At 42.2% G+C, this 23,445-nt stretch overlaps 2 protein-coding genes across 4 annotated transcripts; both read left to right on the forward strand.

Annotated features, from left to right (window-relative positions):
- Positions 1-1,215: 1,215 nt before the first annotated feature.
- On the forward strand, positions 1,216-7,977 carry LOC138982783 (uncharacterized). Of its 3 annotated transcripts, none has more exons than XM_070356111.1 (5): positions 1,216-1,744; positions 2,270-2,361; positions 3,259-3,384; positions 4,028-4,176; positions 6,589-7,977. In XM_070356111.1, exons 1-4 carry the CDS (start codon positions 1,555-1,557, stop codon positions 4,040-4,042), a joined length of 423 nt encoding a protein of 140 aa, XP_070212212.1. In that variant the 5' UTR covers positions 1,216-1,554; the 3' UTR covers positions 4,043-4,176; positions 6,589-7,977. The 3 variants fall into 3 exon arrangements, 1 of the variants encoding a protein (XP_070212212.1); XR_011460975.1 differs by having other exon boundaries at positions 1,226-1,744; positions 2,291-2,361; positions 3,259-3,494; XR_011460974.1 differs by having other exon boundaries at positions 1,227-1,744; positions 3,259-3,494.
- Positions 7,978-15,035: 7,058 nt separating this feature from the next.
- Positions 15,036-23,154, forward strand: LOC138982787 (uncharacterized). The gene is made up of 3 exons (XM_070356131.1): positions 15,036-15,191; positions 16,181-16,331; positions 18,467-23,154. The coding sequence occupies exons 1-3, from the start codon at positions 15,036-15,038 to the stop codon at positions 21,265-21,267; spliced, it is 3,108 nt and encodes a 1,035-aa protein (XP_070212232.1). The 3' UTR covers positions 21,268-23,154.
- The last annotated feature ends 291 nt before the right edge of the window (positions 23,155-23,445 follow it).

Here is a 23,445-nt window from a genome sequence, read left to right on the forward strand (position 1 = left end):
CTTCAGTATCTCCCTGTTGCAATTCCAGGTGATTCATTATGCATGTGCCAATTTGAGGTGTTTAATTCTGATTCCTGTATTTACAGTGTAAAATTAAAACTATTGTTTTCAAACATTCCTATGACACCTGGTAATGGTTCTGTGTTTTTTACATTTAGTCAAGTTTTGACTAAATGTTTTAACATAGAGGGGGGAATCGAGACGAGGGTCGTGGTGTATGTGTGTGTGTGTGTGTGTGTGTGTGTGTCTGTCTGTCTGTCTGTCTGTCTGTGTGTGTAGAGCGATTCAGACCAAACTACTGGACCAATCTTTATGAAATTTTACATGAGAGTTCCTGGGATTGATATCCCCGAACGTTTTTTTTCATTTTTTTGATAAATGTCTTTGATGACGTCATATCCGGCTTTTCGTGAAAGTTGAGGCGGCACTGTCACGCTCTCATTTTTTCAACCAAATTGGTGGACATTTTGATCAAGTAGTCTTCGACGAAGCCCGGACTTCGGTATTGCATTTCAGCTTGGTGGCTTAAAAATTAATTGATGACTCTGGTCATTAAAAATCTGAAAATTGTAAAAAAAAGTATTTTTTTCTAAAACGATCCAAATTTACGTTTATCTTATTCTCCATCATTTGCTGATTCCAAAAACATATAAATATGTTATATTTGGATTAAAAACAAGCTCTGAAAATTAAATATATAAAAAGTATTATCAAAATTAAATTTTCCAAATCAATTTAAAAACACTTTCATCTTATTCCTTGTCGGTTCCTGATTCCAAAAACATATAGATATGATATGTTTCGATTAAAAACACGCTCAGAAAGTTAAAACGAAGAGAGGTACAGAAAAGCGTGCTATCCTTCCCAGCGCAACTACTACCCCGCTCTTCTTGTCAATTTCACTGCCCATGCCGTGAGCGGTGGACTACGGGTATACGGTCTTGCTGCGTTTACATTGCGTTCAGTTTCATTCTGTGAGTTAGACAGCTACTTGACTAAATGTTGTATTTTCGCCTTACGCGACTTGTTTGTAATTTGTATTTTGTTTTTCTGCAATAAATATTTGAAATGGATCTGAGACTGACTTACTACTTTTAGCACTCTTTTTCACCACATTCCCACGTACAGATATTGCAATATCAACTCTTCCTTTCTACCTGTTTCAAACAAGCTCTATTTTTTAATTAAAAAGTTTGTTTTTTTCTTGTGGCTGTTTAGCATTGACTGAATTGAAATAAACAATTTATATATCCAGCACAACATGCAATTCATTAACTTTTGACCCTAACCTTTAACACTTCCCAAAATAAATCTTTGGTGGACATTGCATCGACGCTGTTCATTTTGAATGAACATTTTTCTTGTTAGATCAGTGGTCTATGCCGGCGCATAGTTGTGTATTGACTGGATCAATCGCCAACTCGCTGCGCTCGCGGTAAGTGCTGACAACCGGAAGAAAGCTGCATTCCGAAAAAAGTCACTTCCGTTTCGCCATTTTTCGATGATGCCAGAGAAGTGAACCATGATTTCAAGATGCCCGGTGCAAATTGTTGAATGCCTGGATGCAGCGTGAGCTCACTAAGATCTTCAACGCTTATAACTTTCCATGGTATACCAAACGGAAAAGCGGATGCCGAATGGAGAGCTGCTCTTATACACAAAATCAACCGTGCTGACAAGCTTTTCAACCCGAAGAATGCGAGGATATGTTCCCGACATTTCAAAGAAACATGCTTCAAATACGGTACGTAAAAAACTAGTAATATAGCGAAAATAAGCTTTCATCTGATTGTCTGTGCTGTGTTGTTTTGCTTGTAAATGTAATGCTTCAAGTGACGAAGTTCTAGTAGTATCAATCAATCAATCAATCAGTATGAGGCTTAGTACTAGTAGTAACTAGTACTTTTACAGCTCGCAGACAAAAAATAACACAATCGTATTCTGAATCATACATTGACAAAGGCGTAATTCTGAGCTATAATTATTAGGTAATGGGGAAAAAACCACTCTTTGTTCTTGTGATAATGTGTTTTTGAATATATTCTAGTAAACTTCTGGGTTAGAACTTAGATTTCTTTTGTTGTTTTACTCGGTCACTGAGTCAGTCTTGTTCATTCTTGACAGATTTGCAGTACTGTAGTGTGTTTTACTAATTCTTGTTTCTATTTCAATAGATCTAAATGTATAGGTCTGTTTAGTTAATTTAACTTATAATTTCGACTCAGCATTTTGAACATTTTCTTTGCATGTTTTTTTGCTGGGCCTACAGGCAAGCGAGCACTCATTCCAGGAAGTTTGCCAACCAACCATGTGCTACAGAAGTCAGTAGAAACACCAAAGACTCCAGCCAGGAAACCCCCAGTGAGTAAAAATTGCTGTTATTTGCCCAGTATAGTATGCTATTAGTGATACTGATAGTGATAATATGCTACTTGTAACTCTTTTGTGAGTACCGGTACATGTATACTGGGTGTTTTCTCAGTTTTTGTCCACTGTCAGATTTATATTGTGGTATAACCTGTTTTTCTAGTTTCATGGTTTAGCCACGACTCACTTTGAATGAGGGTCATCTGCCAGGCATTTAGCTGATTATCTGATTTATAAGTGATATTTTTTAATTTGCTATTTATAAATTACAGTTACAGTAAACTAACACTGTCGCACAAAGTATGTGACTTTAAAAAAAGATTTGTTTGAAATCATGTGAGCTCTGTCCACTAGATGATGGAGAAGGGAATTTTTCCAGTTGAGTCTGCAACATGGATTTTTTCTCTCTCGGATAACAAATACAGTATGGTAGGAAAAATTTAGGGTTGGTGTGGCGATAACTTCTTCTTCTGCGTTCGTGGGCTGAAACTCCCATGTACACTTGTGTTTTTACGTGTATGACCGTTTTTACCCCGCCATTTAGGCAGCCACACGCCGCTTTCGGAGGAAGCATGCTGGGTATTTTCGTGTTTCCATAACCCACCGAACTCTGACATGGATTACAGGATCTTTTCCGTGCGCACTTGGTCTTGTGGTTGCGTGTACACACAAAAGGGGATAAGTCCCTAGCAGGTCTGCACACAAGTTGACCTGGGAGATCGGAAAAATCTCCACTCTTAACCCACCAGGCGGCCGCGGCCGGGATTCGAACCCTCGACCTTCCGATTACGAGGCCGACGTCTTACCACCCCGCCACAGCGCCCGTCGTGTGGCGATAACAATAAAGATATGTCATAGTGACTTGACTAATTGATTTGAATTCTGCTGCAGGTCAGTCGCCCCCCACCTCCTGCTCCTGACCTGGTTGCCTACTACAACTTCGAGGAAATACGACAGGACACCCTTCAGCTTGCTGCACCATGGTGTCTCTTGGAGAACAGCAAGGAACAGATACAGGTGGGAATAACCGAAGCCAGCCAAGTGAAACTGTTGTCCTCTACGTTATGATTACGTACTCCAGCAGACATCAACTTGTGGTCGACGTGCGTGGGTTTTGCTCAAAATACGTAAGTATTCGTCAGTGTTTGGCTTCTCGAATTAAGTTTCAACTTAATCTCTGTCTCGAACCACAGGCGGAAGGTATCGTTCACTGGACCACTACTTACATAGAAAGACTATACTGAACGAATCGTCGGTAAGCTTACCACACTGTCATACTGTCATACTCACAGTGATATCACTGATACATTTGTACAGGTAAACATGGCTGTTTGCTGACAAAATCGTTGTGAAAAATTGTAATGTCTCTGAAGTTTGATTCAGTCCGTCATTCATTTTGATGGGAAGTCAACCCTTGGTGAGGCTAATACTAATATTGTTTTGATCTGTATTCTGCCAGTGCCATTGCCAACTGCCATGGTTGTTCTTGTGGAGTTCTAGAACAAGCTCTGGTTTGAATGACCAGCTAAAATTAATGCTAATAGTAAATAAGTACATTATTTTTGCATTAGCGGGGTATACAAAATATTTTATTAAAAAAATACCGCATGGTTTTGCTTGATCAAATCATTTATCAGCTAACAATATGCTTTTATTTCAGTTGGACCTGACTTGAGCATGGTTCCGTTGTCTCCGCAACAACAGCTTGATTGAGATACAGGCATGTCCAGTTTTCAGCAAGTGCAGGCTGAGTGTGAAGATCTGATGGCTGATCTAGACACAACATAAGCTGCTTGACACTATTCCAAGGTAAGCGAGAAGCTTTGAAAATAGTTACTTTAATTCAGTAATGCGTAATTATGTATGCAATACTCCTGCTGGTGAGTTCACTACAAACAGGTACTACATTAGAACTAGAAGAATAGGTTCCACAAGAACATTTCTGACTGTTGATGCCACTAAAACTCTCGTTACATCCTGCATTCTGTGTAGATTAGATTACAGCAAATCCCTTCTCATAGGCTGCCCTGACTCCACTCTCCAACCCTTGCAAAAAGTACAACACTCTGCAGCACTCCTCTCATGAAAGAACTTCACTGGCTTCCTGTGTCTCAACGTATTAGGTATAAAGCTGCCTGCTTCTGCTACAAGATCATCTCTGAATCGGCACCTGCCTATCTTTCGGAACTGGTCTCCCTCTACACTCCCTCTCGCACCCTTCGTTCTTCTGCTGATGCTCGACTTCTCCGTCAAGGTTGCTTTAAGCGCAAGGCTCATGGCTTCCGCACGTTTTCATATCATGGCCCTCAGTTATGGAATTCACTCCCCTTTCTATTACGTCACTCTCCATACATTTCATCTTTTAAGTCCAATTTGAAAACTCACTTGTTCCAACAACATTACGGATAGTTCCTCAGGCCAAACAAAAAAAATAGTCTGTTTACGGTAACATCGGCCCAAAAAATAGGGTCGGTAGGTCGGGATTTTTTTTTTCTCCAAAAAACATTATCAAATTATTTTGCCAAAAAACAAACTTTGTTTTAAAATTTTGATTTTTTTTCTTTTTTTCCCAAATGCCAAAAAAAAGTCTAGGGTCGCGCAAAAAAATAGGGTCGGTCGGGATACCGTAAACAGACTTCTTTTTTTTGGGCCTTAGCATAGAGTCTGGGGATGTGAGATGTGCATGATGTGTTGTTTGAATCTGACAGTGATTGTATGCATTTTTTATACACATATTGTTGTCACGCGCTTTGAACTTCTGATAAGGCGCTTTATAAATGCCCGTTATTATTATTATTATTATAAGTAGATACACACTTGTAAACTTATGTTAGTTTTCACACGTGAGCATGAAGTGCCTTTATGAGGAATGTATAGTGGCTTGCAATACAGTAAAACCTGTCTCTAACGGACACCCTTTGGGAATGGTAATAGTGTCCCTATTAGACAGGTGTCCCTTCTTCACAGGTGGAGGGGCCGGGGCAATATTTTACAAAGAGCACGTAAAATGAACAAGACACTTTTTGTCAGTCCTGTAGTATGTATTTATTGGATTGAACATGAGACTCACTGAAAATGTGAGTAAACAAATGATACATGTAGCAAACAACAACAACATCCCCCCCCCCCCCCCCCCCCCCCCCCCCTCCCACCTACCCCGTTCCCTACACACACTGTGCATTCAAACTTACGCAAGTCGGACGTCACAAAGCTAAAAATAGCTGACTCTTCATCAGTCATTCAACGGGAAATTCCGCAGTGTGTCTCGACCAAATTGGGTCAGCTCTTGTTTCATTCAGTTTTTCTAGTCTCAGCATAAATGCATGGAACAAAAATGTAGCTGTGTTAACTATTGTTTCCTTCGAACGATTGCTTACAAAGAGAGAGAGATCATCACGTCTTCTTTTTCCGATTTGATCCTCGCGATCTGTGTTTTACCACATCCCATCTCCTTCGCCACATCTCGGCATGATTGGCCGCTATCTAGTTTTTTCAAGGCAGCGACACGCTGCTCTAAAGTCAACGCTTTTCTTTTTCCTGCTGGAGATTCCATTTTCAAACACAGTAGTCTACTGTTGCTTTTGGTTGTGACTGTATCCACAATGCGGAAAAGCGAAAGTGAGCGAAGCGAAAGTGAGCGAAGCGAAAGTGGGTCTCCATCTAAACAAGCCACTGATTGGTCAGAAAAGGGACAGGACAACCAATCAACAACCATTTGTGCTACGGCTGTCGAGCACTGTCTGCATAACAGTCGAGTTTTCGAAGTTGCGTTTTTATGTACGTTGTGTCCATTTGTGACAGTGTTTACACTTCCTACGGTCCGAAAAATCGCGTCCGTAAGTGGCAGGTGTCCGCCCGTTAAAGGTTAGTTATTGTTGAAATCGTGTTCGTGCCATGATAAACTGTCCGTATGTAGCAGGTGGCCGTTACAATAAGGGTCCGCTAGACTCAGGTTTTACTGTATTGAATTTGAGGGATGTTTGCAGTTATATAATATATTAGCACAGCTCAGTTTTCTTCAGGGTTCCGTGAGAACAGTGAAATTCTCCTTTGAGGACTGAAAAATATCTTGGATAATTGGTCTTAATTGGGGGGGGGGGGGGAGATTTAAAACATAAGTACATTCACATGTGTTTTTCATTTTCACTGTGTCCTTCTCTACTTGTTTTTTTGTTTTCCCATTGACATATATTTTTGTTCTTGTCTATATTTTTTACATAGGTGCTGTCCTCATCCCCAGCCGACTGTTTCCGCTGAAGCCGTGAAGGATGCTTCTTCATGTAGGCGTGGACATCTTTTTCGTCGCCGTGCAAGGCTTCCAGTTCCAGTACCATATAATTTTGTGAATACTCTGGGGACCTGTCATCAACTTTGGAAGGACGCTTTATTTTAACACTTTGTACCCCATCTATGTTGACCAAGATTTTTTAAGCCGAGACCAGCTGTGCTGCAGCAGGTCACTCAGAATTGTAGAAACTGTATCAACAGGCTAGAATCCTGGCGTTAGATCAACGTTACTTAAGCGACTGAAGCTAACAGTCTAAGCAGGATGCGGATATGTGCCGAATGATAACAGATGCAATGTACATAGTGACTGTGTGTACCTGGGAGACAAGGAGTTAAGACCACATCTGAACTGAGGATTTAGTCTCTCCATAATCAAACGCTGAAGAAGATTTAAGAATGAACTTTGTTAGATAAATTATGGTTGTTATGATCGTCACATTTTAGGTCCCCCCCTCCCCCCCTTTTCAAACTTCCCCGCTTTTCAGACCTTACATTTTTGGATTTTCTGTTCACAACCTGTTGTACATTTACCTACATATTAAGCAGGTTTCCTCCTTTTTAAGACCAGCTTATTTTTTTATTCTTGGAGGCCTGAAAAGGGGGTTTGGAAGGACACTGTATTTGTTTGTTCGAAATTCAGAATTCAAATAATTCTTCATCAACGAGTTATTACTGCCTCACCATAGCAGTTAGGCCAGTCTTACTAACTCTTACTTTTATTAATGTGCCGTGATGCAAAGACGTTGAGCAGTTTTCAGATGTTTATGAATCCAGGGCTTTCAAAATTTACTGACATGTTGGACTCCATGACATCCAAACATGAAGTTCAGTTACCCCTTTTTAACTTTGAAGGTCACATTGTGGACGAATTTTTAGCAAAAAGTTGGAACATGGTATGACTGTTCTTACTCACAAGGGAAGTGATTTTGTTATTTACTGATTTTCATTTTGTGTGGCCTTCTTTCACCCATTTAATCATTCATAAATGTTCATACCCAAGGGAAGTAATTCACATATATCTATGGCCAATGTTTTCACAGGGCATCTGCCCCCCCCCCTCCCTCCCAACACACACTCACATGGGCTAAAACTTACATGGCTCTTATGGGTATGACTCTCTTACTCACAAGGGAAGTAATTTACTGATGGTGTGTTTTCATTTCGTGTGGCCTTCGCCGATTTAAATAATTTATTTTAGCTTATCCAATTATAGTGTGGATGAACACTGTCTCCACTCAAAATAGTCCTTTGCTATTGTACATTGTGAATCAGCATTTTTGTTTTTGTCCTGTTTGAATAAAGTGCAATCATTTTACAACCAAAGTGTTAATGTTAAAGATGTTTACATAATGTGTGAAGGATGATGCATTTGAAAACTAATATTGTTAAATGTAAATTGACCTGTGACAAGTCAGCATAGTGCAATATCCAAGCATGAAACCCGCACACAATTCCCAAACAACATGCTTTCTTTTCCACAAAATTCCATCCAGTGGAAAACAATTATGTGAACGTCATAACATGGTGTTTTTTTACATTAATAATCAAGCCTTACACCAACTAAAATGGTGTTAATAGGCATTTGAGCAAGCTTTAACACCAACATAACATGGAGTTAATAGGCATTTGAGCAAGCTTTAACACCAACATAACATGGGGTTTTGCATGTTATACCAGCAATAACATGATGTTAATCACATTACAAGCAAGCTGTAACACCACCAAAACAAACAGTTTTGCAAGTTAAGTCTACGATAACATGATGTTAATCACATTACAAGCAAGCTGTAACACCACCAAAACAAGCAGTTTTGCAAGTTAAGTCTACGATAACATGATGTTAATCACATTAAAAGCAAGCTGTAACACCACCAAAACAAGCAGTTTTGCAAGTTAAGTCTACGATAACATGATGTTACTTGGCGTTAAACCAAAGCTTTAATGCCATCAAAACTTGGAATTTTTGCATGTTACAGACATGCTGTAACATGGTTTAACATGATGTTTTGACCGTCGCAAAACGCGCTGAAATTCCAGGCAATTTCGCTGCGATAACTTCAACAAAATCCAATCAAAATCTGGCGTTATCGTGAACACCAAAATGTAATAAACCCATTGAAACTTGAAGTTTTGTTGGGATTTTGAGTAGTTTTGTAAGATACAAAACGCCACTTTTCGCCCAGTGTATTATGCAAATGAATGTTGTTGTTATTTCATGTGCACAATTAATGAACCCTTTTTCAAAATGATTGTGCGTGGTTCAAACATTAGTGAGCTTTAGAAAGCTTAAAGACGATTTGAAAGTGCTTGCAGTTTGTTGTTAAATGTTGCAGAGGTGCAAACTGCCAACCTGTACATGTATTTAGTCAACTCGCGTATCAGTGTGATGGGACAATATTTTTCCTCTTGCGATTGTGGTACAACCAAGGAGTACTGATAGAGAGCTCCTTGGGTACAACCCAAACAGGGGTGGGATTTTGTTCACTTTTGAAATTTAATCAAAATCTGTTCTTTTTCTAAAATGACGAACGATTCATGTGTCCACAGTGATTAATAAAGAAAATATTAAAATCAAACTAATTTGTTACCCTTTTCTGAATGAGTAAATGCGTTTGTGTGTGTGTGTGTGTGTGTGTGCGTGCGTGCGTGCGTGCGTGCGTGTGTGTGTGTGTGTGTGTGTGTGTGTGTACCTTTACTGTGAATTCAACGTCAATCTCTCTCTCTCTCTCTCTCTCTCTCTCTCTCTCTCTCTCTCTCTCTCTCTCTCTCTCTCTCTCTCTCTCCGGCTCTCTCACACACACACACATATTTACACACACAAAACACAGTGTAGATTTGATATGGGGAATCCCAGGCCTCTCCACACAGCGTAAAGTCTAATTTCGTCGGAATGACAGGCAGGATCATAGATATCATTGAAACAACAACACACAATCACACTGTTTCTATTAATAGGGACCAACATATGGATACAAAAGTGACTTATAAATGCTGCTGATTTTGACCTCCGCCGTTCTGAACGTAGCCTGTCGTTCCGGGACCCAAGAATGTGGGATAATACGGAATTAGCGGCCTGGTCTGTTCAGCACATTCCGCAGTTTCATATTCGTATCCTGATTCCGATCGAAGCAGTGTGCTTCCAGTCTTTCAACAATAGGCCCTATCATAGCTCGACAACTATTTCCTTCCCTTCCTCGTTCATTACTGTTCCAGGATTATGGATATTGACTTATTTTTAATACAGTTTCTAGTGTGAAAATCAAACACACACACACACACACGCACACGCACACACGCACACGCACTCGCACATGCTCCCGCACGCACACACACACACACACACACACACACACACACACACACACACACGCGCGCGCGCGCGCACCCACGCACACACACACACAAACACGCGCGCACACACACACACACACACACACACACAAACACACACACACACACACACACAAACACACACACACACACACACACACACACACACGCGCGCGCATCCACGCACACACACACACACAAACATACGTGACACACACACACACACACACACACACACACACAAACATACGCACGCACATATAAGATTCAAGAGTAGGCCTACATTGGGGAAGGGGCAAAAAGAAAGGATCGAAGTAAGAGAAACAGAGCGGGAACGAATAGCGTTTGGCTTGAGTTGCCACTGAATTGTTAAACAGGATGACGTCCTTACTAATTTCATTTACATAGCTACGTGCCAGGTACGACTGGAAATGCCAAAAGTACCGGAATAACCGGAGTGCAAATACGTCGGCAGGCAGTTTTGGACGTCAAACATAATAATTATGCAGCCAAACCAAAGGAACTTGTATACAATTGTAATACTACAGGAAGTCTAAACAATATGAGATACTTCAATCGATACTTCGATCGACCGGCAGTTAAAATACAAGCTCCTGTTGTCAAACCTTGCCACTGACACCATCAATAATGTTGGCCTAACCCACACAGGCGCCTGATACGTGTATTTCACAGCTGCTCTGACATTCGTCGGATTGATCATACAATGTTTCAATCGTCATTTATTTCGCGAAAGTCAAGGGAAAGCGTGAGTTTAATGGAATTCACAATCGGAAACAACTCGCAATTTAAGTGACGGTAGCAAACACGTAGGTGAACTTGCACTCTGTGGCCAATTTTTATATTCGCAGTCGTTTGAATCTGAGATTTGCACCTGCGCGTACGCTCGTACTCATATACAGACACAGATAGACATAGTCAGACATAGACAGACAGACAGACACCCACACACCTTACTTCTTGAAAATAAAACAAAAAACACACGCACACACACTACCTTTCCACCCCACTGCTCTATGCTTACGAAATCGCCCAAAACGCACATTTTTCAGGCGCCTATGCATAGCGCGTAGCATGGTCGAACATTTCCAGGAAGTGTGACTGGTGTGAGCTTTCGCTTTGCAAGGTGTTATTTATCCCGCACTCCAGGCGCTATTACCTTAGGCCTCCTGGCTGTGTTGAAATACCATGAACTGCTTTGGACGAGCACATCATTTGCAAAATGCTGAACTTTTCAGAATTTGGTAAAACATAATAGTCAGTGCTGGCAAGTCCAACATAAAAGGATGGTTTCTGCTTCGGTGTGTCTCGTTTAGGCGTACTGTGTTTGTTTATTTCTCCGTTCGTTCGTTTGCTTGCTTGCTTGCTTGCTTGTTTTTGTTTGTTTTTTTCTCCTCATTTTATGGTTTGCAATTTTACTTGCCGGTCTGCTTGCTAAAAGCCGCGACATACTTATTTAAGAAAACTGGGGCGTGGTCGGGTGAAGCCGAGGGGGTGGGTGGGTGGGGCTGAGGGTGAAGAGGGGTGGGGGGGGGGGGGGTATTTTCATTGTAATTTGGAAAGGACCCCTGAAAAACAGCTACCTACCTCTGACAGACGTGTCACGCTTCCTGACGTGGCGTCTCACTCAACATAGTGCAACTGCAGGACACGATAGGTTACTTTACAATTCTTGCCGCAAAACCGATGGAAAATCCAAATGCAGATACAGTGGAACCCCCCTTTTAAGACTTCTAAAATTCTGAGAAAACTAGGGTAAATGGTCAAAGGTTATGAACAGAAAATCTTAGAAAACGAGGTCTTAAAAGGAAGAGTCTTAAATTAGGGGGTCTTAAAAGGGGGGTTCCACGGTAGAATGACGTGCATGTGCTTGTCCAAGTGCAAGTGGAATTTCCAACTTAATCCATAATAACCGCTTCTCAACCGGTTCACAGTTGACGTTTAACGAGAAAAGCACAATGAATAGAATTGTGCAAGTTGATGCTAAAACTAAGAATTAGAAATGCATTTGTGACAAGCCTGGTAAAACACTAAATACGAAATGTAGACGCTAGCTTAAAACAAGTCGCGTAAGGCGAAATTACTACATTTAGTCAAGCTGTGGAACTCACAGAATGAAACTGAACGTAGTCCGCCGCTAATGCAAAAGGCAGTGAAAGTGACGAGCCTGTTTGGCGCGGTAGCGATTGCGCTGTGCTTCATAGCACGCTTTACTGTACCTCTCTTCGTTTTAACTTTCTGAGCGTGTTTTTAATCCAAACATATCATATCTATATGTTTTTGGAATCAGGAACCGACAAGGAATAAGATGAAATAGTTTTTAAAACGATTTTGGAAAATTAATTTTGATCATAATTTTTATATTTTTAATTTTTAGAGCTTGTTTTTAATCCAAATATAACATATGTATATGTTTTTGGAATCAGAAAATGACGAAGAATAAGATGAAATTGCTTTTGGATCGTTTAATAAAAAAATAATTTTAATTACAAGTTTCCGATTTTTAATGACCAAACTCACTCATTAGTTTTTAAGCCACCAAGCTGAAATGCAATACCAAACCCCGGCCTTCGTCGAAGATTGCTTTGCCAAAATTTCAATCAATTTAATGGAAAAGTGAGGGTGTGACAGTGCCGCCTCAACCTTTACAAAAAGCCGGATATGACGTCATCAAAGGTATTTATCGAAAAAATGAAAGACACACATACACACACACACACACACACACACACACACACATACACCAGGACCCTCGTCTCGATTCCCCCTCTATGTTAAAACATTTAGTCAAAACTTGACTAAATGTAAAAAAGAAAGAGAAGATTTTTTTTCACTCTATCGACAGATAAACAAACAAATAAATGAGTAGGCCGCAGTGCTTCCCGCCCTAGGAAACAAAATTGAATCGGTCTGGAATAGCCAAATAGGTTGAAAGGGACAAGAAAAGCCAACAACCAACCAACCAACCAACCAACCAACAATCCCCATCCAGCAAAGCATGATGTGTCACTTTGAATATCCAGTACATTCACACAGACGCTGGGGAAAAGCCGAGCGCGGCCTTGAAAAATGCAAGTAGACGAGCCAAGGTCAACCCGTATTCACAACAGCTCTGTATAGATAGATTCTATGCAATTTCCCAAGCTCTTGTCGCCGTGGTTCAGAGGCCTTGCGCTGTTACGTTCGTTCAGTTCTCAGTGAAAACCCATGCAGAGGACTTGCTCCAATTATGTTGTGAGGCGTTGTTGTCAGTGTTTGTGAAACATTTGTTACATTTTAAGAAACTCTCGAAAAATAATAGCTTCCTACTGCTTGAAGTAACGACGAAGCCTTGTCAACCAATTCGGGAAAGCAGAGGAGAAAATACAGCTTGACAAATCCCCAAGCCGTCATACTGCTAAACTTCCCTGAGACAAGGAGTGACCGCAACGAGTGTCTGCATTTTATTTCTGTTTTCCCATGTATCAGATTATGCCTTGTTAGATTGACTGATGATTCAAAGAAGTCGTCGATTTCAAAGCCTGGTCTTCAAGCAACACACTTAGCAGAGAGATACAAAGCTGTTAGATTTTTAGAACTGTATCTCTTCCAGTTTTCTGTACTGTTGGATAGCTTGTTTTGGAACTGAACTGCTGGAGAGGTCTGTGGCTAACTACGCAAAGACTTTGCAGCGACGTGGCTGTCCTTTATCTGGGTATGAGTCAGATGTATGCGTATCTCATCGGGACGATTGACAACACAGTGCAGCAAATCGATTCAAACAGAAGGCGAGTGACGGCAATAACACACCAAGAGACAACCTCGGAGTGAAGGAGGAAAGGTAAGTTGTGTACATTTTAAAGGCGTTAAGCTCGCTTCCCGATCACTGAAGCTCGCTTTCCAAATACCACATTCATGTGTGTGAGTGTGTGTGTGTGTGTACTTTTGTGTGTGTGTGTTTGTGTGTCTGCCTGCCTGACTGTCGGTCAGTCTTTCTGTGTATGTGTGTTTGTCTTTGAATGGGAGCGCGAGTGTGAATATATATATGTGTGCGTGTGTCGTGTTTTATGCGAGTATGCGAGCGTATGCAAATAAGTCCGTGCGCGTGCTCGCGCCATATGAGTGTGTGTGTGTTTGTCAGTGTGTGTCTGTGTGTGTGTGTGTGCACGGTGTGTATGTATGTGTGGACAGGGGGGGGGGGGTCGATGGGCGTGACTTATTTTAACATTTCATTGCTTTTTGTCTAACCTTGTCCGCGTGTTGGTTATACGCACATATCCGCACATATATAACTGAAAATCACTATCACAGATGTTCTCTGTGAGCTAATCATTTTGCGGTCGAAAATAAACCCACCATACCGTCAGAACTAAAACAGGAGAGTGTGTGTGTGGGGGGGAGTGTAGGGTAATTGTGGGGGCTTCACATTCTGTTCGGTAAGTCTACCGCATATATTGCATGTTCAGGGGATGTAATTACCAGCAGTTCCCCTTTTGAAACAGGTAAATGTAAAAAGCTGTTCTTCAACATCAGAGTCAGTGATAGGTGCGTTTGTGTTGGCTGGGCGCCATCAGAATTCCTTTTTACATGTACTCAATGTGTGACTTAATGTATTACGGTAGATTCGGTATGGAGAGGGAGGTGAGGGTATATGTCCGCGTGTGTACACAGCGGTTCCCCCATCACTGCCGCCACAGATCTTCATGAAACTCAGACGTAAACTCTTCCAGATAATATCCACAGACATCCTTCTCATTTTATTCTAATAGATATCTTTGATGATCTCATATCCGCCCTCTAAAGAAAAGTTGAGGCCGCACTGTGGTGACCGCATTTGTCAATCAAAAGCATTGCGTTTTTTATTAAACGATCTTGGACCTTGTTCGGACTATGGGATTGCATCGGAAAGAGCACTCGCCCCTTTCCCTTGAATTTATGAAAACGCTGAACACTGCTACCTAGAATAATAGACAAAAAGTATATTCTGATGGTGCAAAGTTTATGCAACTTGAATGTTAAAAAACCCAGTTACCTTAATTCATGTACAGAGGTGGATGACCATGGCGTGTGTGTACGGAGCGAGGACGGCGAACAACACGGCAGCCATCATGGAGCAGCAGGTGAAACGCAACCTGCCCACGCTGTCCAGGATTCTGGACCCCGAGCAACTCTTCCTCAACATTACGCACGTGCTGCACGACTTTGACGTGGTGAGCGGCACGCTGTCTTGTCCTGTTGACATTGAAATATAAGAGCTTATTATTAACGACCATTTGATAATTTCCAATTACGAAAAATAACAAGAAGAAAAATACAATGTACTTCTTTGTTTACATAAAGGCGGCCTTAATGACGCGTGTGACCTTAAGTTGTCCCCAACAGTCTGACGATATGTTTCTTCCAAACTGGGTTCCCGTCTTGAGCCCTTGCACCATTTCGTGCTTTGTGTTGCTTTTTGTGTAAATTCGTGTTGGATTATTTATGCCAAATGTGGCACATAAAGGAAAAATTCTGCCAGGGATCAAGACGGAACCCAGCTTCGCAAAAACATCTCGTCAGACTGTTGGTGCCGTAGTAAGGGGGTCAACTTCAGACGTGTCAAACTGGCATTGATACTGAGCAATGAAGGGACGTAACCCAATATTCATTTTCTACTCGATTACTCCCCTTATTCCTTCAGAGTAAAGGCCATTTTAGTGATCTTGAGTTCAAGATGTCATAACTTAAAACGCGTCCTTTAAATGCATCACACCCTCCAGCCAATCAGCGGTGACAGCGGACGACGCAGCATTCGAATTCTCAAAGCAAAACTAATCTTGTGAAGCCAGATTCGATGCTCGCCGAAATCTTTTGGGTTGTGCTGTGAGCTGTTTATGATGATTAATAAAAAATAAAAAAAGCTAACTGACCGAGAATGTTTTGGTTTATCATTGAAGATGTGTCTTAAATACAGCTCAGCGAATGTCTTGTGGACTTCTGAAGGTTTAATTAGTCAGAATACGGGTCAACAATCGACGCCTTAGATAGTACATCTTTAAGATATATACTTATCGCGAGAAGTACAGTAAGATATGATCATCACTGTTGCCAACAAAAGGTTGAAGCGCTAAGCCACCTCAAGCCATATATCATATACATTTTGTTGTTATCAAAAATGAAGATGGCCATATTTTCAAACTGAAATAACGTCCCATTTCAGCAAAAAATCGAGAAAAGTCTGAAACTAGACTATGCAGACCCCATGCTGGTGGTCCGCATCTACACAGTGTTAAAGAGACGTGAAAACTGGACAACCGTCTTCATCCAGGCTTTGACCATCATGCGGGAATACGAAGCCCTTCGCTTGCTGGGTAGGTACAGTCGAGACCGGATGTAAGAAAGTCGTCGGGACCCACTTTTAGTCTTTCATACATCCGGTCTTTACTAAATCCGGTTAACCGGATGTATGAAAATATTGTGGATTGACTTTCATACATCCGGCCACGCGTCTGTTACTTGATAAAAGTAGGTTTTTTTTCATTATCATATCATTTTTGTATTTATTTGTTTTTTTATGTTTAAATGTTTTGATACATATCCTTGTTAGAAGAAAAGGGTTGTGAATAACAAGTGGAAAAGTACATGTACTTACATACACTGACACAGTCAGGACAACCGATAGAAAGAGCAACTGTTTGTGTAAGAAACTATTCTGCTTTGCATAAGGCCGTGCACTCTCCGCCCCCCCCCCCCCCCCCCCGTCCCTCTGTGTGTGTGTGTGTGCGCGCGTACGTGCGTGCGCTCGCGCGCACGTGTGTGTGTGTGTGTGTGTGTGTGTGGCTCAACTGTATTGTGTGTATTCCCTCCACAACCCTTTTGCGCTTTTGACAATGTTTTTGGTCGTGGAAGCTTTGTAATGACCGTTGGCGTAGCAAATAACATTTTCTGAGTTCTCTCTCTCTCTCTCCCTCTCTCTCTCTCTCTCTCTCTCTCTCTCTCTCTCTCTCTCACTCTCCAAAACGCACACATTTATAACACACACACACACGCGCGCGCACTGAATACAAAAAAGTGAGTTAAACTTAAAACCAGTTTAATGGATTAAAACAACAACAACATAAAAAAAAACTGAGTCACACCCACGACCAATGCCTCTGGTTCTAATTGTACAAAAAATGCCTTCCTGGGCTATTATGGCTCTTCAGTCATGACAAATTTATAACAGGCTAAAATGACTGAATAGACAAACAAAACAGATGAGTTAAACATAAAATCAGTTTAATGGATAAAATCAACAACAACAACAACAACAAGAACACAAAAACAACAACAAGAACATAAAAACAACAACATAAAATACAACAAAATAAAATACAACAACATAAAATACAACAACATAAAAAAAAACATAAAAAGATAACAACTGATTCACATCCATGACCAATGTCTCTGGTTATAAATGTAACAAAAATGCCTTCTGGGCTTTTATGGGTCTTCGTGACGAATTTGTAACAGGTTAAAAAAAATGATTGAATGGAGAAACAAATTAAACAGAACAACTCCTTGACAGCTATAGAATCTGGATAAAAATCAGTTGGTGGGGAAGTTTTCAGGCCATCCTCCTTTAGACTACCTTTGTGGACACCACCCGCTCAAAATGGCCACAGAGATTTCGGAGGTAAATGTTCTCCTCGGACCTGTCTACCCCATTTATCGGGAAAAAGGGTGGGTGTGGCAGCCATCCCCGCGAGCATTCGGAAGTGGCTGTGTACACCACAATGGTGGTTTGAAGGAGTGTGGCAGCCGCGAATATCTCTACATCCGAACCCCATGAACGGGGTCGGAGGGTGTTGTGAGCGAGATAATCACCTACATCTCCATCCACGTATGCAGAGAAAGCCTGGTGATTCCTGCACATGGTGTCGATTATTTTTTCTCGGACAACCATGTGCTGAGCCTGGCTACCACACAAATCAAGGCTTATGGCACGATACAGGCAGTTAGAAGGGAAATTACTCTTACCACACTTTGGTGACTTGGGTCTACTTTCGTTTTCTTACAACCGGTCTTGCAACAACGCATTTGTGCTGCTCGGGACCAGAGATTTGCTTTCATACAACCGGACTTTTATACATCCGATTTTCATACAACCGGAAAATTCTAAGTAATAACAAAGAGTAGCTTCTGCCGGGACCCTGCCTACCCCTTTCATACATCCAGACTTTCATACATCCGGTGTTTTATACATCCGGTCTATACTGTAGTTGTTTCAAAAACTAGATAGCAGCCCATGTTTAATTATACGAACGCTTAGAATGCTGTCCTCTTCAAAAGGGCATTTCTTATGTTGTCTTGTGTTTTATGTCTGTCTTTCCTTTCGTCCGTTTGTTTGTTCTTTATTTTTCTTTCTTTCTTTCTTTGACAAAGAACAAACAAATCAGTTACTTTTTTATCTTTTATGTGGACTGTACAATGGTTTGTGATCTGTTCCGATTGTTTACCACAGGCATTGACCACACAGAGCCACAGCCCGAAGAAAACATCAGGAGTGAGAAGCATCCCACAGTATGCGCACAACCCATCGCTGACCGATCATTCCCTCAACAAATGATACCGTCCTTTGGACAAAGCAGTTATCCGTGCTATAGCAGTCCACACCTCTCTCAGGCTCCCAAAGGCAACATTCCCAGCAGTCTGGAGTCCTCCCAACCGAGCAATTTGTCATTCTCCTGTACCCCAAGCGACAACAGTTATCTGCCAATCGTCGGACAGAAAGGTGCCATGGTCAACCCACATTTACTGAACAATGGAAGACTTTATAGCTGCGAGGAAAGCATGGTCCACATCTCCCAGACCGGGACGCATGGAAGGGTAGGCAACGAGCGAGGAGTCTCTCTGCCCAATGCTGGGCTTGGTAGACCTCAAGCTAATGTCAGACCCGATAGACTTCAATCTTATGCTGGACCCGGTATACCTAAATCCGCACAACAGTCTGGCGTCACCATGCAGGATCTGGCGAACAACTTTAAACAAAGCCTTCTGTATCCTGCCTACCCTCACAAACATCCGTCTGATGGACCAATACAAACAGAGCAGAGATGTTGTGAGCGCGGCAGACACATGGATCAGCCGAACACAACCAACGGAACCTCTGACCCTGGGCCAATCACTTCATTTGCCCCTACCGGCACACTGCCCACAACATCACAGGTGCACCCTCGTGACTTCTCGCCCAATATCGTCCAGTCAATTGATGACAACATGGACAGTGGGCTTGCGTCTGAAGACTTCCCAAGAAGGTCCATGGAGCAGAAAGAAGACAATATTGGCAACAATCTTTCTGAAGAAAGGAGTCGCCAAGGGAAGACAAACAGCACCGCAGACATGAAGACAAGTGACGGAGAGCTGCAGACAGACACAGACCTTTTGACTGACGACGCCCAGCCTGAGCAAGAAGAGGACGGAGTCTCCGAAGCAGCAGAGAGAGGAAGAGCTCATAACGTCAGGCAGCCCAGTATTTCTCAAGTTCGTAGCTCGCACTTACCATCAGAATGTCAGTGGCCACATTCTCCTCCTGTCGTGCATATCATTATCCACAAGCTGATCGCTAACGTCGCCCAGTTCAGTCAGGACGGTCACGTCAACATGTCAGCACAGGAAACCCACGCGCACCCCACTCCTGGGCCAGTTCCTCAAGAGGAAGGCAGGTCAAGGCTTCAAGCAGAAAGCTGTTCAGCGCAGCGCTTGGCATACCCAAGAACCAGCGACCCAAACACACCCTCAACCCCTTCCCATCCACCCTCCTCAAACCCGCGCCAAGATACTGCGATCAAAACTGTCCGAGAATCGCCTACAGTAGGAAACAGAGCACCATCAGGCTCTGAGAGAGAATCGTTGCTTCAACAGGAAACTCAGCAGGAAGGCTTGACCGAGCAGTCTGGCTTTACCCGTCGCTCTGACCTGTCGGCCCTGACTGCATATCACCAAACTCAGCTGAAGATGGGATGGGAGAGGGAAGAAGTAGGCCTAACGTCACGTGACCGCCAGCCAAATGCACAGATGCCCGGGGAGAGGACAGAGACACGCCCAGAGCAGTACCAACTTCAGAGTTCCCCTGACCTGTCTACCTTCTGTTCAGCCCCAGCTTACCACGAGACTGAGCCTAAGGTTATCTCTGACGATGAAGATGATGATGAAAAAGTCCCCTATCACGAAAGAACGGACTACACTATGCTTGATACAAGGTTGACAAAAAGCAACCAGGCGAAAGCTGATAGCCATGAGACCTACCCAAAAAAACGTTCTCTGCAGGAGACAGACGTGACATATGTCAAAGAATGTGATCGTCGTCAGACCAGGAACATGTCAGACTGGCAGAGAGAGACAACGCTGGCCTATGAGACAGAGCCACAGGAGACTAAGGCTGCTGAATGCGACATTCACCAGAGTCATCCCAATACATGTTCACAGGAGGAATACAAGACTGCAGACCATCAGACGACCCCTAAGGAAATTCTGGATGAAGAATATGATTATCATCAGAACCAGAAAGGGGATGGTTGGACACAAGAAACAGACATTTTTTATGAAGCTCAAACTGCCAACAACGCAGAATCAGGAGATGCAGAGATGTATCACAAGATTGGACTACTGAAATCCACAAAGAATGCTGAAAATCAGACTGACCTACAAAGAAGAAGGGCGACAGAAAACAGTGCTCTGGAACAAGCTCCTACCAACCAGCAAACTCAGTTTCAGATGTACAGTCACGGATCTCCGGCAAGTACTACAGGTGCCAAAACAGAAGGGAGGTCAAGGGAAAATGACGGGGTCAATGTCTTCGATCAGATGAAAGAAACAGCTGGCTGGCAGACAAAACATCTACAGAAGAACGGTGGACAAATTGCTAAGGAGACTCTCCAACCAGTTCAAAGAAGAGATCCGTCCTCGGGAATCTACGGACGAAACCCCACCGTAGCCAGTTTGGGGGTAGAGGAAAGCAGCTCACCCAGCCAGGCTGGGCCAAGAAATCCCACCAAACCAACGCAGTTTGGGAAGACAGGAGACCCCATGCAAGGTAATATCCCTGCTGTCATCCTTGTACCTACACGTGCTCCATTTCCTCCTTCCTCTTCCTCGCTCTCACCAGCTGATTTCGAGCCACGGCCACTTTTGGGTCCTGATTCCCTAGATCGACTCGAAAGGCAAGAGAACGCAGTCCTGGAATTGCCGTCTTTCGAAATTTCTCTGGAGGCTTCAGGAGTGGAGGACGGATGTGAAGATGATCCCGTTGCGCAGCAGGGCTGAGCATTCTTCAGGGGAACGAGTTGCGCTGATAGAACCTGTTAGACAAACGTTGAAATGCACAATTTTAATATTATTTCGGAGAAAGTGTTCTTCTTATCAACACACATTTTTTGCTCATTCTAAAGCAAAGCTGGGAGAAGGCAGAAAAGCTGCTTCTAAAGGGACAAGACTCAGAAGCCCAATGACTGAGAGCGCCAGAGAACACGAATTAAGCTGATGCTTTCTGGCGTGAGAGAAAACTGAATTGATGTTGGAACTGAAGAGACTTTCGGCATAATTTTGAGATCGTACCAACAGTTGTGTATAATTTGACTTGAGGGTGATAAAGATGATACGCTTCTCACCGCCTTTGGAACATTATTCCATTTCTACATACGATTTTAATCGAGACTTTGACGCTTTTGTGTAAACGCTGACACTTTATTCTGTTTTGAGTATGCCTTAAACATCATACTGGCGATGCATACTGGAGCGAACTATTCAATGTTGTGACTTTATTGAGCTGCAGAGAACACCCCCATGTGGAATACTAGAAAGTGGTTCCCAAAAAGAACCGTGAGTAATCATTATTTGGCAGTAAAAGAATATTGATTTTTGAAACTTTGTTTTGATAGTTTGCACAGTAAATGAGCACCAACATTGGGACATGTCGTTATCGAATACAACGGACCACTGACATTGGAGGTGAACTTATACCAGCCAGAACAGTAGTTTTTGAACTTGTGTGCTGCTGCATATAAATGTGCTGCGGATTGTGAAACTGGACTGTCCGCAGAACATCAGAACTTTGGTTTAAACCCTCAAACTCAAAGTCGTTTTCATCGACAGAACAAACAGTACGGAGTTCAGAAACACACAAAAACAGTGATCGCACAATCGAAAACGTGACCAAAAATTAAAGTTTGGTAACACACATGAGCGCGGATTTTGAAATACGAAATAGACGATCTCTGTGACTGTATTGAAGCAGTAAGATAGTAGTAGGTTTAAAAGAAAATAATTTGATAAGACAAGCTATTGATTTTGATTGATAAATTAAACACATTGGGCCGAGCAAAGAGTCGGTTTTTAAGATGAATGTTATGCACAGATTCCTAAAATGAAGACTGTTGGTTGTGTCTGATACGATCCCAGATCAAGGACTTGAAAACGTGGGAGAGGTGGTAAAAGATCACTTACCTGAGAATGTATATGTTACCAACGAAAGTGGTGATTGGAAATAAACTTCAAAACGTCTGAAATCAGTCAGAAAGTTGATTTTAGAATTCGTCTGTTCCTGTGCAATGGCGTTCATGATTCCACTCTTACAATGAACATTGTGTGGGTTTAACAAATAACTAACTTTGGAATGGAAGTTCAGTGATCAGTGTAAAAAAAACCATTAATTTTCGGGGGGAAATTGAACACCATGTGCAACTTTCAGCTGTTCAGCAGAAAGTTGGGATTGTGTCCTTCTTCTTCTTCTTCTTCTGCGTTCGTGGGCTGAAACTCCCACGTACACTCGTGTTTTTGCACGAGTGGAATTTTACGTGTATGACCGTTTTTACCCCGCCATTTAGGCAGCCATACGCCGCTTTCGGAGGAGGATTGTGTCCTGTGTAAGTTACTGTTTACGTTGGGCATCAGTTTTCCACAGGATGCAAAAGCTAGCCTCAAATACTTGAAACGGCCAACTGACCTGAACAAAGCTGACCTTCGGACTGGCCTGTGTGATAGGTCTGGAATGTCTGGACATTACATTGAACTATTGATTTTTCTTCTCCATTAACCATGAATGAGCACTGTCAGGTTTGAATAAATTGTCTTTTCTGGCGTGATTTGAAAGAACGATAATTTCCTGTTCCGAGTCTTTCAACTAAAAAAAATAAATCAATTCAAAGACCCAAATGTTTCTTAGTTTGTTTATTTGTTTGTGTGCTGTTGTTTTTCAATCTATATATATGTTCGGGAGATTGATGAATATAGTGTGTGAGTCCAAATGAATTCAGCGCAGAACAAACAACACCAGCAAAACCAAGGGACCATCTGCTGGGCCGAAAGCGCCTCTTTTAAAGGCACATTCCTTCTCGTCTAAGCAATCATGTTAACCACCACAGTTCTTTGCTTTCTTTATTTGGTGTTTAACGTCGTTTTCAACAACGAAGGTTATATCGCGACGGGGAAAGGGGGGAGATGGGA

Source organism: Littorina saxatilis, linkage group LG12 (genome assembly GCF_037325665.1).
Source record: "Littorina saxatilis isolate snail1 linkage group LG12, US_GU_Lsax_2.0, whole genome shotgun sequence".
NCBI lineage: Eukaryota > Metazoa > Mollusca > Gastropoda > Littorinimorpha > Littorinidae > Littorina > Littorina saxatilis.